This window comes from Aotus nancymaae, unplaced genomic scaffold (genome assembly GCF_030222135.1).
Source record: "Aotus nancymaae isolate 86718 unplaced genomic scaffold, 86718_ANA_hifiasm-v0.15.2.pri h1tg000053l, whole genome shotgun sequence".
In the NCBI taxonomy this organism is placed as follows: domain Eukaryota; kingdom Metazoa; phylum Chordata; class Mammalia; order Primates; family Aotidae; genus Aotus; species Aotus nancymaae.
In genome coordinates, this window is record NW_026988467.1 from 17,002,055 (window position 1) to 17,019,029 (window position 16,975).

The window sequence follows — 16,975 nt, forward strand, 5'->3', positions numbered from 1 at the left end:
ATGAGCACTGCTCCAGTTGTTGTATAAATAAATGTCTCTGAGCTCAGAGGAAGGAGCAGTGAACTCTCTTGGGAAGGTCACAGAAAGCTTCCCAGGGGAGGTGGCATTTGAGAAGGCCTTGAATTCCCTTAAGTTTATGCTCTGCTCCTGTTTACCCCTCACTGCAACCCTACCAGGAAGGTTCTATCACATTCACATTTGACAGAGGAGACCAAGTCTCAGAGAGGGGGAAGTAACCTGAAAAAATCTACACAGCTACGAAGTGGGCCAGGACTTAAACTCTGGTCCCTCACTCCAAATCCAGTGCTCTTCCCCTTGCCAGTCTCCCTGCCTAGACCTCTTGTTCATGTGGCATTTTGAAGGTTTGAGGGCATTTTCATGCACTGACCTTCACAGCTATGACTCAGGCATGGTTCTGTCCATTTGACAAGTCATCGGGGGCTGCTTAGGATTGTGCTGAAGCTAAACCAGGAGCACAGGACCAGAGGGCCAGAGGCTGGATGAGGGGCAAGAATGTAGAAAGTATGACATTGCCTCCCATGCCAGCCCCTAGGGCAGCAGCCAGCAAGTTGTGCAGTCCCTAGGAGCTACTGTCTGGGTCATTTGCTGGACCCATCAATTCAGCTTTCATCAACAGTGATGAAACACTGGTTGGCTTTTCTTTCCATAGAGAAAATAAGATGGATGGAGGCTGCAAGTTCATTAAGGACAGAGGTCATGTCTGTTTTGTTCACCTCTTTATCCCTAGTGTCTTCCTAGCACAGTGCCTGGCACAAACTAGCACTAAGGATGATGATGGTTAATGCATATATCACATTTATGTTATTTATGCCTTGCAGGGGTTCTGAGCACTTTACATGTATTTACTCACTAAATCTTACATCCCCCAGCTGGATAAATGCCATTATTACCCTCGTTTGGCAAATAAGGAAACTAGGCATGGAAAGATGTGCAGTAAATAGATATTTGAGGCATGAATGAATGAATAAATAAAGAGTCTTATCATACTTCAAGTTACAGAAATAAAAACAATCCCTGCAGTCCCTGGAGTACCAACAGGAGGCTAAGCACAGGAAGTGAATTAGGATTCTCTTTGAATCTTTTTGAATCCTCCCGATGAGGCATATACAATTAATTCCAGTTTACCAATAAGGGTAATTGAAGCTGGCAGAGGTCAGGTCATTTACCCTGCAAACTGACAGGTCTCGGACTTAACCTCAGGTGTGTCTGACTCCAAAGCTGACCCTCCTAACCCTTGAAAGCTCTCTCGCTTCTGTGCCTATCCAAAACACCGAGAAGGCAAAACCCAAAACAACCCAAGCAGCAAAGCAAGTATCACCACACTCTTAGACTCTTATTTTAGATACAATTCTAACAAGCTGCTCGGCTTCATTTCTCAGGTCCAGCAGCTGCAGAGGAATGGTGCCAGAGCGGCATCTCTTAATAGGAAGGTAAGAGAGGGGTGATTAAAGCGATAAACAACGAAGCCTAGGAGCCTGGGCCACTGTGTGTTGGGGCAGCTGGGTCCATCCACATCAAAATAGTGCACCTGGAGCACAATTATTGCCCATGAGTTGCCAAGGAAAGGTAGCATTGTGTAAGAATCTGCCAGGGTGGAGGGCAATTAACTCAGGAGTCTACGTCAAAGAAGAGGGCTGGAGCTGTTCTGCCCCTTCCTGACAGATTTAAACCATCTGAGCCTCAGCTTCTTCCACCAGAGAGGTGGAGACAGTGATTCTGGTCCCCTACAGAATGCTGGCAAGATTCAACAAGCTCTTGAAGGTGAAAAAACTTGGTCAACAGTAGCCAAGGTGAGTTCCAGTGTTTGATGTGTTCTGCTTAACAAGACTGGAAAGTAGGCTATACATTTTTTGGATATTTTCCAGCAATACAGGGAAAATAATAAAAAGCCGTGGCACAGTCACGCACCGTATAATGAGATTTTCGTCCAATGACAGACCACACATACGATGGTGGTCCCATAAGATTATATTGTAGCTGCCCTATATAGGTATACCATTTATCTTTTATACCATATTTTAAATTGTACCTTTTCTGTGTTTAGATCTGTTTGGATACACAAATACTACTGTGTTACAATTGCCATTGTGTTACAGTATTCAGAACAGTAATAACATGCTGTACAGGTTTGTGGCCTAGGAGCGATAGGCGACACCATATAATCTAGGTGCGTAGTAGGCTAGACCCATCCAGGTTTGGGTAAGCACACTCCACGATGTTTGTACAATGACGGAATCACCTAGCAATGAAGTTCTCAGCATGTATCCCCATTGTTAAGTTTCATCATCCAGAAAGTTCCCTCTTGCAGGTCCCCTCAAGAAGCTGATCACAAGAGCCATGACTAACTGCCAGCCTCTTGGCCTTGTTACCAGAATATCCACCTGGTTTGTCTTCTGCTTAAAGGTTACCCATGATCTCAATCCACATGTCTAATGAGATCAAGGACAGGCAGAGCAGGACACTGGGTATAGACTCTGAAATCTAGAAGTCACTCATTTAAAACGGGGCCACTCTGTGGGGACAAGCTGCTAAGAAACTGGGGCTCCTGCCTTCAGCCAGCCCCTGGGGAGGTCATTTGGACTCCAACCCAAATATGGCTGGGAAGGATACCAATTAGCAGCTTGCTGGATCGCTCAGTGGAAAGGCTAGCCTTGGAATCAGCACCACCATCATCATTCACTTATTCTCACTTCCTGAGCACTTATCACAAAGTAAGCATTGTGTGGGCAAAGCAGGGGATTCTGAGACAGGCAAGTTCCTGCCTTCGAGGAGCTCATAACCTACTGGAGGAGGTGCACACTCAGCCTCACAACAATCCTGTGCTTATCATCTCCCTTCTAGAGGTGTGGAAACTGACATCTAGCCAAGGTAAATCATTTACCCAAGATCCTCAGCTGGCAAGTGGTGGAGCCAGGATTCAAACTCAAGCTTTGGCTTTAGAGGCCACGCCTGCCATCCCTATGACCAGCGCAACGGACAGTGCAGATAAGTGCCATGGGGGAACATGCAGGTGAGGAACTTGGGGGTGGGACTCGGGGGTGGGACTCGGGTCCAGGGTGGGCTTTGGAAACAGCTGGATGTGGGTTGGAAAGTTGCTCTGCTGCTCATTCACTGGGGGGAACCCTGAGGCTCCACTGTTTTCTAAAGCAAAGGACAGCTATTATGCCTCCATGGAGAAGTGTCGTGCAGATGAAAGGAGCTGACCTAGGGAGGGTGCACAGTGCCAACTTAGGCACGTTCCCCTGGACCAAAGGGGACCCGAGAGAGCACAGAAGGTTTTGTGGGGAGGCTGTGGTCAGGAAAAGCCTTCACAGAAGAGGTGGCTTTTAAGATGGGGCTTGAAGGATCTGTCAGTTTGGCTTAACTTCAAGGAAGGGAGCAAGGTGGGGCAGGCATGAGCAAAGACACTGGAGATGAAAAAGCTGGGGCCCATGTGGGGAGCAGGCTGGCTGCAGCCCAGGGAGAGAGCTGGAGAGCAGAGTGAGACATGGCTGCAAAGGAAGGTGAGTCCACATTTCAGCTGGCAGGGCAATGACCTCTGCCCATGTTTACTGAGATCCACTCTGAGTATGTGCCTGACATCAGCCATTATCGGGTCCATCCTTTGAAGACATCCTCTACATAGAAGGTCGGGGACAAAGGCAGCAGAGTCACAGCAATGGACTGGCAGCTTCCTTTCCTCCTCTCCTGCCTCCCCCAGGGTTGTGCACTATGCAACACTGGAGCGCAAAAGGCCTGTACTGCTGACATTAACTGCATGTACTGCTGACATTAAACAGACCGCCATTTCGCTGTGCACTGGCAAAGGCGTGCACATGCACACGCACACGCTCACACACACAGACACACACACGCACGCGGGGTGAGAAGCCAATTTGATTCTCCAAAGGATTGCATAATTCTTAGGTGATTCTAAAATAGCTGATGAAGAATCCACTTAAACTTTTCTGGGGTGGGCGCTGAAGGGCTGAAGAGCATTGCTAAGATAATTTTGACAGAATCATTAACAAGAAATAAGCCGCCAGCACTTAGTTGCAAAACCAGCAGCTCCTGAAACCACCATCTTTTACACATTCTGAGGGCCACAGAAGCCTCCTGGATGACCAGAGTGAGTGAGGGAGCAAGCCAAACGAGAGGCCTGCCCAGCCCAGGCCCGCCTCACCAACTCCCACGTGTCACAGTCTTCCCCTGTGAGATGAGCAGAACTACCACCACTGAAATGATCTTTCACGGCCCCAAAGAACTGCCCTGTCTGTGCCAGTCACTTGGCACTTAATTGTGTCCAGCCTGTGCCTGCTATTCCACCCTGGGCTCAAATTGTATTGAAAATAAACTGATTTGTAACTTCAGTGCACAATGCATCCTCCCAACCGGACTGTGAACCTCTTATAAGACAGAACTGTGCTCCCGTCACAATCCTGTGTCCACATGTCTGGGACAGACCAGATCACAAATATTTTGCCACGTGCTACGTAATGAATCTATGATTTTTTTGTTTGTTTTTGGAGAGATAGGGTCTCACCATGTTGCCTGTGGCTGGTCTCAAACTCCTGGCTTCAAGTGATCCTCCCGCCTTGGTCTGTCGAAGTGCTGGGATTCCAGGCGTGAGTCACCTCGTTTGGTCTGAATCTATGGTTCTTGTATGTCTACTAACATCTTCTGATGATACTGTCAGTAAATTATTCATCTGTGTATCCCATGAGTCTAGAACAGAGCTTGCAAGACAGTAGTCCAGTTAAGACTTCTTTTGAAGAAATCTTAATTCCACCTTGGAAGAAAGGCTTCATCCAGGAGGTTGGGACCTCAAGGGTGAATGGGAATTAGGCAGATGAGGGAGGGTCGGGAGGAATCATCAGGGGTCAGAGGGAGTGTGAGGGTGTGTATATGTGTGACTGTGTGGCCAGAAATGGTCCGAGCACCCATGGAGGAGCAATTAACCTTGGAGAGAATCAGAAGACATTAGAACTGGAGGGAGTGAGGAAAGCAAGGAAGCACAGGCAGGCAGGTTTGCAGGTCTGATGGCAGAAGGCTGAGGATGTTTCCATATGATGGCTTCTATTTTCTCTCTGAAGATGGCAGTAAAGGTATCTTCTAAGAAGGAGGAGGGAGGGAGGTGGGAGGGGGAAAGATGGGAGGTTTGGGGAGCAAAATAAAAGTTTTGAAATAGCCATTGAGAAGAAAGGAGAGGCCGGGTGAGGTGGCTCATGTCTGTAATTGAGCACTTTGGGAGGCTGAGACTGGAGGATCACTTGAACCCAAGACTTCAAGACCAGCCTCAGCAACATGGCAGAACCCCATTCTGCAAAAAATAATAAAAATTAGCCAGGCATGGCAGTGCATGCTTGTAGTCCCAGCTACTCGGGAGCCTGTGATTGCACCACCACACTCCAGCCTGGGTGAAGGGGCGAGACCCTGTCTCACCTTCCAAAAACAAAAGGGAAGAAAAGAGAACCCAGGGGTGGGGATGGAAGTGCAGGACTGAGGGTCTAATTGAGGTTGGAGACTCCGTGTTTCTGTTACACCAAGGTGTGTGGCTGGCCAAGATTTCTTCAGTACCCATGTGTAGGCGGACTGATTTGGCTTGGAGTTTCATCGGATGGAAGGAGGACTTTGAGAGTGTGGAGGTAATGGGCCAGGATGGGGAAGAAGCAGGTTGATGGCGAGGTGGAAAGCAGAGACAGCAATGGACAGGAAGCCCAAAGATGGTGGAAAACTTACCAGAAGTGACTCAAGTAGCTAGAAGTGGAAGAGATTGTGGCTGGGGCCATCAGAGGAGGTGTCGATGCTGTTGATAAGGTTCCCAATGTGGCCCCGGGGTGGGAGGCTGATGTGAACATGAGGAGGTCAAGGAACTGGTGCTGAAAGCGCTGTACTGAGGAGGGAGCCCTGCTCCCCACAACTCAAACAGATACCCTAGAAGCATCCACTCAGAATCCAGAGCTCTGGGAATGCATCAGTTCCACAGCTCATTTTAAAACCAGGGACACTGAAAGGGTCCGGGCCTGACCCAAGGTGACAAACGGGGTTTGAGACTAATGGGGCTGCTCCCCGTTCCACCATGCCCGGGCCAGGGCTCTCCTTCCCCTGGACACTCTCCCCTTCCCCTGGACACTCTCCCCCAGCGAGAAGCAGAGGCAGGCAGGAAGAGGAAGGAGAGAAGGAGGCCGCGGGTCCCTGTTCTCTCCAGGCGGGGCATGGCAGCTCGCAATCCACTGACCTGGGGCTCAGGGCCTCCGCCCTCCCGGCCTAGCGGCCCCACCTGACCCCACCCGACCCAGGCCACTTCCGGTCCGCCGGAAGCACGTGGCCCCCCACCCCGCGGCGTTGCCCGGGAGACCAGGGCTGTTTACCAGCGGGACAGAGCCTGGCACAGGCGGCGGATGGAGCGGAACGGCAAGGTGAGAGCGGCTGCCCGACCCCCCTCGGCCCCTGGCAGGCCTGGAAGCCACGGGGCAGGCCAGTCCCCCGAGCTCCCAGCAGGTCTCCCCCTGCAGGTCACTGAGGCGGGCATCCCCAGACCCGCCCCCAGGGACGCGAACCCCTGGAGACAGGCGAGGGGCCTGGAGAAAAGTCTGCTCCCCGAGGCAAAGCAAGCCTGTCCAGAGCTGACCTTTACCAAAATAGGATGACGCCCGGGCGCTGCAGAAGCTGAGTAGCCTATGCAACCGCTGGGCCATGCCCTCCAGGCTGGGACCCCGGGAGAGAAAAGGACGTCCCAGTCTTGGGCAGGGCAGAGACCCGAACCAGATGGACCCTCCCCCAGACCTGTGCTCTTTCACTTAAGTCAATTCTCACTTTCTAAACGCTCTTTCTCGCCCCTCCCCCAGATCCCTCCTCTGCCCCTTAAGCCTGTTGCCTTCTAGGGTGCTGGCACTTGGACATAAATGAGTTATCCCCACCACCTCCCTGCCTTTCTGTCGCTGGAATCATCCCCAGTTCTCTTTCCAAACATTTGATCACTTGGTGGCTTGTGGTTCAATGTGGCACTCTGTATAGGACAGTGTATTCTAATCATTAGTTTGGGGCAGAACTGGCAATGGTACCAGAGTTTTTTCATTCTCAAGCCAACTACCATCTCCTGTTGGTTCTTCAGAGCATTTTTATCCTGAAAGCCTGGTGGGGGTGGGTTGGGCGGGGGGAATGGCAACGGATAGGATTAACTGATACAGTTTTAAAAGACCAATTCAAATGTATGCATCTTGGTATATACCAGCAGATGGTATGTAGGTGGTTATATTTTACTGCATATACTGTAGGTTTAGATTTGGGTTGTGAGTGAAATGAGGTGGTCTGACCCTGTGGTGGCTGGTGGGTACCCTTAGAAAGCAGGAGCCCTGCTTTAGCTTCTCCCATCCACATTTCCTTCTTTCTAGTTGATCTGGCGATGAATCTGAAGGAATGGGCACCTGCCCTTCTGACAACTTCTTGGAAACAGTTAACAGTGTTTGCTTCCTGACTCCTAGCAGGCCTCTGGGGTGCAGCTATTGTGTTTAAGTAAACAGGCCACTCGCCTATTCAGCTTGGCAGCTTGGTAGATGCCTACGCCTAGATCTTGTCAAATCACTTTGTGGTTGAGCGGCTGCCAGGCCTAGAGGTGGTGAAATGAACTGAGCAGGGATAATGATAGCTGCTGCTAGGAGCCTTCCTGGACTGAGGGTGGTGGGCAGAGTTCAGACCCGAGGTGTGAATATCAAGGCACAGTTGGCCCAGATCCCCAAACACCTGTTTCCCCCACCACCCCGTCCCTACGTGATGGATGCTAGAGAGAGCTGGTGTTCCCTCCATGTAACAGATGGTCCCTGCGCTCGGGAGGAGGCAGTGGGTTATGAAAGCAGGTTGGATATAATGGTTTTACCTGAAGGAGGTGTTAGTCTCTAAATAACCATGAGTGGGTTCCTAGGAATTAGTCATAATTGGGTTTTTCTCTGAGATAGCTCACAGTCATGTTATCTTATGACCGGGGTGTCTTGAATATGACACCCCCTGAACATGGATAATTATATAGTACCAAAAGGTATAGAAAGTGCATGCACATACTCAAGTTTTACTGTTAAAAATAATCCCTGCAGAGAGCCTGTGAGAACACATGACTCTCCTCATCAAAGTTGTTAAGGAAGAGGTTTCTAAGTTACCAAACTCACTGACAGTTAAACCTTCCTGAGGCATGTGTGGGTGTTGGAAGCCAAGCCTGTGATAATTCTGTAGAAGCTGTGGCAAATTAATAGCCATTCCACAAGTGGGGAGGGTGGGCCGAGAGGGGCGTGGGTTTGCCTGTGGGGCTTATCTTTGGCAGAACAGTTGGACAGCTATGACCTTCTCCTGCCATCCTGAGTGAAAGTGCAGAGCTGCTAATTGCCAGAGAAAGACTTGAGAATGAGACTAAAGGGGGAAAAACACATTCTTCACAGTTGATCAGAAAATAGATGAAATTAACAAGGAGATGGGCAGTCTTTTTTGATGCCAAAACTTTGCTAAGGAGAAGCCTCCTGAGCTACTAGCAGCCAGACTGGGTGTGAAAGACGAGGGAGACATGGAAAATGGGAGTGGAGAGAGACTCAGGCTGTGAGTAGAATGCAGCAGACATAGAGGGCTTTAAAAATTTAAAAAAGGTAGCATTGTCCAAGATTTGGAATTGAGCAGAACATCTGGAATATACAGGGATATTGTGTTTTGTTTGGTCCTGGGGTGAGTGGGGATGAAGCAGATACTCCCTAAAATTAGGCAGCAGTGGTTGTATGCACAGAATGGTAAGGTTAGAATACAAAGCCCGAGAGGCTCAGGTGACGTTGTTCAAGATTTTGTGATGAAAGGAGTGCATTTGCAGGAAGTGCAAATCATTCTGCAGGAAGTGAATTTGAGGCAAGTAAAAGTGTGGAATTAGAAGAGAAGTGAGCAACTCAGGATTTTTTTTCCACACGTTTTTGAGGCAACTGCATAGGTGGTAGCTCATAGCAGTCCACCTCCCTGCATTTCTGCACAGTGGACAGGGCGGGTGTGAGTTTCAGGACTCACCCAGCTGGTTCCGTAGGAGTAGAATCACTGAAGACACAGGGGGAAAGTTCTAAAGCAAAACAAGTGAGGCTTTTGAACTTAGCCTAACAGAGCGCGCTGAACAGACAGACAACCCAAAGCAAAAACAAAAACAAACAAACAAACAAAACCCTTAACATTTAATGAAGCGTCTACCATGCTCTAAGCCTGGTGCCTCCTGCCTTACCTACGTTATTTCATGTTGTTATCCTCATGCTACAGACAAAAAGACTGATGTTTTGAGGTATTTAAGTAATATCTCGAAGATCGTTTAGCTAATTTGATAGATGAGGAAAGTTTTGTGCCGGAAAGGTCGAGTGAGTGCCCCTTGGTCGCGTAGCTAGCCAGTGGCAGAGAAGCTGAAATTGAATTCAGGTCATGTGACACCCAGTTCTTTGTCCTTTGCACCCACATATGCTGTTTTTTGGGACCATGTATCACTGGGAAGTCGCCAGAAGGTCTTTAGAAGGCTAGGAGAGGCCAGGTCAGCTTGTGAGTGGAGAAGGCAGGAGTCACAGTGGTGGTCAGGATTCAGAGGGAGGCAGGGGGCCCAACAAGATGTCTGCAGTGTTTGGGGAAAGACGGAACTGGAGATTGGGAGGAGGAGGTGGTGGTAATAGTGTTAGTGAAGTGGCCACCAAGATGGCAATGAAAGTGGAGGTGTCATGGTATAGCAATTCCGGGTCTGCACAGAGAAATGTTCACGCCTCCCACCATGTTTCATTTCATTGCTTCTGGCGGATTTAACCAGCACTCACATAGACTTTTGGTGGGAGATCCAAATACAGAGGCCCCAGGGTGCCTATAAGGTAGCTGGGAGGACAGAAATGTGAACAGCTTGGGAGGCTGAGGCACAAGAATAGCTTGAATCTGGAAGGTGGAGACTGCAATGAACTGAGATTGTGCCACTGCATTGCAGTCTGAGTGATGGAGTGAGACTCTGTCTCAAAAATAAAAAAAAAGAAAAAAAGAAAAAAAAAGTAAACAGCTAGAAGACATACAGAATGTAATGTGCTGGGAGGGCACCAAGGCTGCTCCTCAGGAAGTAGCTTTTATGGGTACAGAGGACACAGGACCGTGTGTCACAAGACCCGGGTCCTGTTTCCAGCTCTGCCACCAGCTGGCTGTGCGACCATCAGGAAATCACTCTATCTTTCTGGCTCATACATCTGTAGAATTAGCATGTGCCCAGAGTTGCTATAAGACAGGGGTCAACAAATGGCGGCCCACAGGCCAAATCCAGCCTTGTCACCTATTTTGTGTGGCTCATGAACTAAGAATAGCTTTCACATTTTTAAATCATTGAAAAAGAATCAAAAGAGAATATTTTGTGACACATGAAAATTATCTGAAATTCAAATTTCAGAGTCCAAAAATGAAGTTTTATTGAAACACAGCAGGTTTTCTGGGTTTTACCAGAAACTTCCTCCCTCCTGAAAGAATAAGCATTAGTCCCCCACCTGAGTCACTCTCTGGTACAATACTTTTTATTTTCTTCATAGCAGTTGTTACTCTTTGAAAGTATCTGTTTACTTGTGGGTTTTAACCCCTGTCTTTCCTCACTATAATAATTTACATTGCAAGGACTTGGGTTCGCTGATCTCTCCCAAGTGCCTAAAATAAATGAATGCATGCCGGAATGAATACATTGCAGCTGGCGCCCCTTTCTAGATGCCAGAAATTTGTGCTTATTCTGGGCACTCAGGGAGGGAATGGCTTGGATCTAGGAGTCCCAGGAAGTTTAACCCATGTCCTCCTGTTTTTCTCCTGCTCCCTTAGGGGTCTTGAGAAGCAATGGCCACAGAAGCCCCTGTGAATATAACGCCACCTGAGTGTAGCACTGTTGTCAGCGCAGCAGCTGACAACCTCATTTGGCAGCCAAACTCGTTAAATATGCACATGATAAGGCCCAAGTCTGCCAAGGGACGGACAAGACCGAGTCTGCAAAACCCCCAGGGCACGGAGGTGTGCTCTCGTCGCATACCATCTTCTCCGCCTCCAGCCATTCCCTATGAGTCTCCAAGCAGCCAAAAACCAGGAGCCTGTGCACCCAAATCTCCAAGCCAGGGAGTCTCTGATGAGATCCCTGAGCTGCTGCAGCAAGTGCCCATTGGGGCTTCCTCTTCCCTCAATAAGTATCCAGTCCTTCCTTCCATCAACAGAAAGAACCTGCAGGAGGAGGCTGTGGAAACAGTCGCTGAGCAGGCCAGCTCACTGCAACTGAGCAGCATCCGGGCTCTTTACCAAGAGGAGACCTGCACCGTGAAGACAAGTGAAGAAGATTCCAGAGCTCGAGCTTGTGCCGTAGAGAGGAAATTCAAGAGACAGGGCTCTTGCAGGGCCGGAAACCTGGAGGAACCATCGGACCAGGAACCAAGGTTGCTGCTTGCCGTCAGATCACCAACAGGCCAAAGGTTTGTACGCCATTTCCGGCCAACTGATGATTTGCAAACCATTGTTGCTGTGGCCGAACAGAAGAATAAAACCTCCTACCAACACTGCAGCATTGAAACAATGGAGGTGCCCAGGAGACGTTTTTCCGACCTCACCAAATCTCTGCAAGAGTGCAGGATCCCCCACAAGTCTGTGCTGGGCATCTCGCTGGAAGATGGGGAAGGGTGGCCCTGAGTCCACAGCCACCCAGCTGGGGTCCTGGGTCTCTGAGCAAGGAGCGTGCTTGGGCTTTGTGGCCTTCCAAGCAGCCTGTTTCAAGTGCCATATGGACCTGGTGCAGCTGGGAAGCTTGGGACTCTCGTCTCCACTGCGTGACCTCTGAAGCAGTGAAATCTGCGCCTGCGCCTGTGCCGAGTGCGCTAAGAAGGCTCCCTTCCAGCTGTTCCATTCTCTCCACCAGCAGAATAAACTGGCAAGTTACCAAGGCTGTTCCTGAAACAGCAGTGATCACGACTTCTCCTTTCCAGAGTTTTGGGTCCTTCTAAACTAATGGTCCCTTTGGAACACCTGCTTGCCTTTACCATGAACTCTGATTCTCTTGCAATGCTTCCTTTTCTGTATTTGACGCAGGATTAAACACTTCCCAGATTCTAGTCTGGTAAATAACCAGGGTGTAGGAACTATCTAACTGGCATTTGTGTTTCCTGCGAGTATTTTAAAGAAACAGGCTCTTGACCCCGTCTTTGGAAGTAGCCCCTTTGCCATGCCACGGTCAGTTTCTTGGGGATTACTATTTGTGTAAGGTGGCATCAAAGAGAAAAATGGGTCTTCTTCCCCAAAACATCAGCATTTCTAAAACAGTCCTACAGCTGGAAAGTAAGCTGCTTCCATGAGCATGGATTACCCAGTAGCTACTTTTTTTTACCAGAGACTGACTAGGTTTACAACTTCTAGTGCTACTCTCTGTGGGCAGACTTCTTCGAAAACAGAAAAGCCAGTGCAATCTGATTTCTTTTGCTTTTGTCAGTAATGGAATCTTTTGTTTTTAAAAGGTACAAACCTATAAGTCTAAACAGGTTTGTACTGACAGCCTCCTTGGCTTATCTGGGGGTGGAGCAATTGTTTTATTCCCCAGTTCCAGTGTGTTGCCCACTTCCAACATGGAATGTCCTTTGGAGCTGTGACAGAGGTGCCTGCTCTGATTTAGAACCTCTGGAGGAGGGGGTACCTTGGTCTGGTGTTACTTTGCTGTGCCTGTGCTGAGAGACCACGTGCCCAAGCATCTGGTTGACCGGCATGAAGTACATCAGCCTGTCTCAGCCTGAGCTGCTTTGAAGACCGTGGGCTCTTGTGTTTCCAACTTTGAAGTGGTGATGTGGACAATTTGCCAACGTTCTCCTCTATTGCAAGTTCAGCCAGACTCCACAACTCATCTGATCCCTTTTATGGCCAAACATCATTCAGAGTAGGGAACACTCAGACATTCTGGGCATGTTGTTCCCCCTGAGCGTGGTCATCACAAAGCCCTGAGTTCTGGTATGTGCCCCTGCCTCCTGGGTACACGAAGAGAGGGCAGGAATCAGGAGTTCCAGAAGCATATACACGTGGCTACCCCAGCCACAAGTGCCTCCTGTGCTCAGATAAGGTGCATGGTGGGGAGTGTTTTTTCTCGCACACGGAGGCTGGGCAGTGGAGATGGGCACCACTGCCATTTGCTCAGAAGAAGGCTGGCCTCGTCCTAACTGCATCCCACACCGCCCAGATCACCTAGAATAGGTTATTTCTGGACGTTTTACAGAATTTCTTAATACCATCCTGGTTTGGTCAGCCATTCCTTTGATTGGAAAGGTCAGCTGGTGCCAGTGGTGCCTCGGGCACGCCCACACAACTGACCACCTCTTCCCGTTAGTGACCACAGCAGACGGAACTTGAGCCCAGCACCTAAAGAGTACAGGAATTTCACTTCCCACCAGGACTCAAGCACATAACTCTGCCTCTGATCTAGGAGGCTGGGGGAAGAGCCTCCCATAAAATCACACCTACTCTGTGGTAAGAATAAAATCCCACCCACCTGGGACTTGGTAATTTTTCCAGACAGGAAAGCTTTAGAAAAACTTGAGTGAAATGGAGCAAGCTTGAAGAAGTTAGAATCTTCTGCACTTAGGGTTTGCTGCTGCTGCTGCTGCTGCTGGTGAGCTTAGAATTTGGGGGTTGGGAAAAAGTGGAAGGCATGAAGCATAGAAATATTTTAGGATATTTTAGGATATGTTAATAAAGCTAGACTCAAACCATCATAATTTTTTTGGACAAAAATGATGATGCTAACAATAAAAACCAACTTGTGTGAAACAGTCAGTGGAGAAATGCATCTTGTATTTTAGCCTAAGACTTCAGCTACCACGCACAACCGGACAGAGGGGTGTGTTAGCCTGATCTTCAGTTTTCTCGTTGGGAAAGCTCTACTGTCAGAACCAAGTCCTCCTCCCCAGACACTTCAGATGCCCCCTGCAGAAGCCCTGGGGCTCCTGCTCTCACCTTCTGTCACAACACTCAGCTTGTCTGGATAAGAGTCACCTGAATTTTTCCTAGACATCATTCCAAGTGCTCTGATTTTGAGCGTTGGCAAGAACCAACTAAGTCGGAATTCAGAGTTCCTGATGGCTCTGCATGTGCAGCTGAGGACCCCTGTCCTAAATGGACTCAGCTGGCCTAGTGCACTCTTCTTGGTGGCTTTGGGTGGGTCAGCCTTGCCCAATTTGGGGTCACAGACCTTAGTTATTTATTTAACCAATGGTCATTGAGGGCTTACCCAGTGCCATACTTCAAGACAAGCATGGGTGTCCTGGCAAGAAAGTATTGGCAAGAAAATGTGAACCCAGGATTGGACTCTCAACTCAAACCCTCCTGAAGTCAGTGGCTATAGCTTTATCCACGAAGGACCCTAGAGTGAGGATCCCACATTATTACTACTGGCTCTTCTCCCCACCTTCTGGCAATGCTAAGGAAACCCTTCCCGGCCTTTCCTAGTGATGGAGTAGGAACTTTGCGTAGGACAAAGCTTCATGGTAGGTTATTCCAATATATTCCCTGATAAAGTCCAATAGGTAAATTAGTCTTGGCAGCAGAAGGAACAGCAGGAGAAGTAAGTGACTCATCATCTAGAATCCAGAAAATTTGCACCAACAGATGGCAGGTGGTTATAACACACAGTTCTTGCCCTGAGAGTATCTGGGGACCCAGCCAACAGCCGTCAAACCAGGGCAGTCCTGCGGAAGAGATGACTTGTGAACATGACTGTGGACCCACAGTCACCCCAGAGCACCCACATAAAATGCTTCACAGACAGACACTAAGCGCAGCCTTGAGACATTCATTTCAATTAATAACCTTAAAGACTAGAGCCAGATCCACCCGCATCACAAAAAGAGGCACTCGAGGAATGAAGCTTTGCTTTTGTTCATGCTCTTACCTGCCATTTTAAATTGGTGTCTAATGTCAAATAAAGCCACCCTGCCTCTTGGGACAAAGATGTTTCTCTACACAGTTTTAAAAATAAAGCCCTCATAATAAGTTTGAAGAAAAGAGCCTTTTACATGACAAGAGGATCTACTTTTCTACCTTTTAAATGGAATAATGAAGAAAGGTATATTAATTTGCTTTAGCGTTAGTTTAGAAGTCATTCTGAGAATGAAGCAGGAACATCTGTTTTCTTAGTCCACAAAGGCAACACCCCACAATAAAGTTAAAAGTTCACGAGCCTATTGACTCTCATCCGCAAACCAGAACCAACCAAACCCCATCATATAACAGGGAAGGCCCGAGGTCACTTCGGAGGAGTTAGCAATCAAGAGAACAGACTTTTGGTGACTCAGTTACCGACACACAAGATAGCAACTCATAAAACTAAAATTGGGTGTTTTATTTTTTGTCTACACTGGTGGCGTGCCACTTTCCTGATTAGGGAAGCTTCTCCCAGCCCTTTCTGACGTTCGTCTGTGTTCCTTTACGCTCAAACAGTTTAGGAAGCAGCAGCCCTCCTAACAGTCGACGCGGAAGCACAAATCTCTGGAGGTATTTTTGGACACACTTAAATCCTATCCCAAGAGGCTGAACCACTGTGGAGACAAATGCCCAGGGGTAAAACTGCGCAAGCCTCATTCAGACTGGCCTGCTCAGAGGCGCCCTCTGGCTGCCGTGTTGAGGGGCTGGGGTGGAAGATAGAATACCAGGTGCTGGAGGTATGACCGTGACCCAGCTAGAGGTGATGGTGGCTCGGGCCAGGGTGGTAGCCAGAGATGTCATGAGAGGTGGCCAGATTCTGGACATATAATCCATTTTCTTAAGGAAAAAAAAAGGATAGTTTGACGAGTGGGGATTAACCCAAGTGGACTTAGCTTGACCAATATCGCCAACGTGGATTGTTTCTGCAAAAACAAACATGCAAACAAACACCATGGCAGCAAAGCACATGCCAGGCGGGGGAAAGACACTGACCAGCAGGAACATTCACATCCGGGAAATGCATGAGCGTTTTTGGACAAAGTGTACAGAGAAAACCGAAGCTATTCATTGTTTTAATTAAGAGAGAAAACTAACGTCACTGTTTCACTTAATGTTTATGTAAGTTAAAAGTAATTATCATCTAACTCTAGGGGTGTGTGATATGATTGCTGACCAAGGTTACTTAATAAGAAATCTTTATTCCAGTTAAATACATTATCTCAATCTCCCATCCTTCATCCCTCCCGTTCTTGCTACCTTTCCTTCCATTTATTCCAATCCAGCAGCTGACTGGGGACACATTTCTTCTTGGGAGGGCAAATGAAGCCATCATTCTGGGGCCTAATTAATAAAGCTCCTAGTTTCATAATGTTCGTGCCCACCTCGTGTTTATATAAGGGAATCTGTGCAGTGGGGCCTTTTTGTGACAGGCTGAGAGCTGCGTCTCTCTGACATTTGTCCTCTTTGACAGGAGGTGTCATGCATAGGTGTCATGGGTCCACTCTGGCTGGTGAGCGCCTCCAGCAGATAGCCTGGGCCTGCTCTAGCTCTAGCCACTGTTAACAAGAATGGCCAGACACCTGCAGACAAACCCTGGGAGAATGGCGGGAGTTCCCACCCTGCCAGCTGGGATGTATTGTCTGGAAACTGCTGCTCCTCACCCCTCCCCCTGTATACAACACTGGGATCCTGCTATATCAGCCCAGACCAGACGTAAGTATACCAGGTCCTGAAGACTCTGGATCTGGGCTCTTGGCCACTCTGTAGAGGATTTCCCCAGCCCTGGCCTGGACCTCAGCTCGCTCTTTTCCTTCCTTTTTTTCTTTTTGTCACCCAGGCTGGAGTGCAGTGGCACGATCTCGGCTCACTGCAACCTTGGCCTCCCGGGTTCAAGCGATTCTCCCACTTCAGCTTCCCAAGTAGCTGAGACTACAGCTGTGCACCACCATGCCTAGCTAACTTTTTGTATTTTCGTAGAGATGGGGTCTCACCATGTTGTCCAGGGACAACACTGCTCCTGAGCTCAAGC

At 48.6% G+C, this 16,975-nt stretch overlaps 1 protein-coding gene across 3 annotated transcripts; it reads left to right on the forward strand.

Moving 5' to 3' along the window:
- Positions 1 to 1,729: 1,729 nt before the first annotated feature.
- Positions 1,730 to 16,315, forward strand: UBXN10 (UBX domain protein 10). Of its 3 annotated transcripts, XM_012440222.2 has the most exons (3): positions 1,730 to 1,811; positions 2,863 to 3,031; positions 10,831 to 13,796. In XM_012440222.2, exon 3 carries the CDS (start codon positions 10,846 to 10,848, stop codon positions 11,677 to 11,679), a length of 834 nt encoding a protein of 277 aa, XP_012295645.2. In that variant the 5' UTR covers positions 1,730 to 1,811; positions 2,863 to 3,031; positions 10,831 to 10,845; the 3' UTR covers positions 11,680 to 13,796. The 3 variants fall into 3 exon arrangements, with proteins under 3 accessions (XP_012295645.2, XP_064219452.1, XP_012295644.2); XM_064363382.1 differs by lacking the exons at positions 1,730 to 1,811; positions 2,863 to 3,031 and adding an exon at positions 4,585 to 4,625; XM_012440221.2 differs by lacking the exons at positions 1,730 to 1,811; positions 2,863 to 3,031 and adding an exon at positions 6,365 to 6,419 and having other exon boundaries at positions 10,831 to 16,315.
- Positions 16,316 to 16,975: the final 660 nt, after the last annotated feature.

Bases quoted from the DNA above. Each gene is read 5' to 3' on its own strand.
- UBXN10 (XM_012440222.2), top strand. From the start codon at position 10,846: ATGGCCACAGAAGCCCCTGTGAATATAACGCCACCTGAGTGTAGCACT.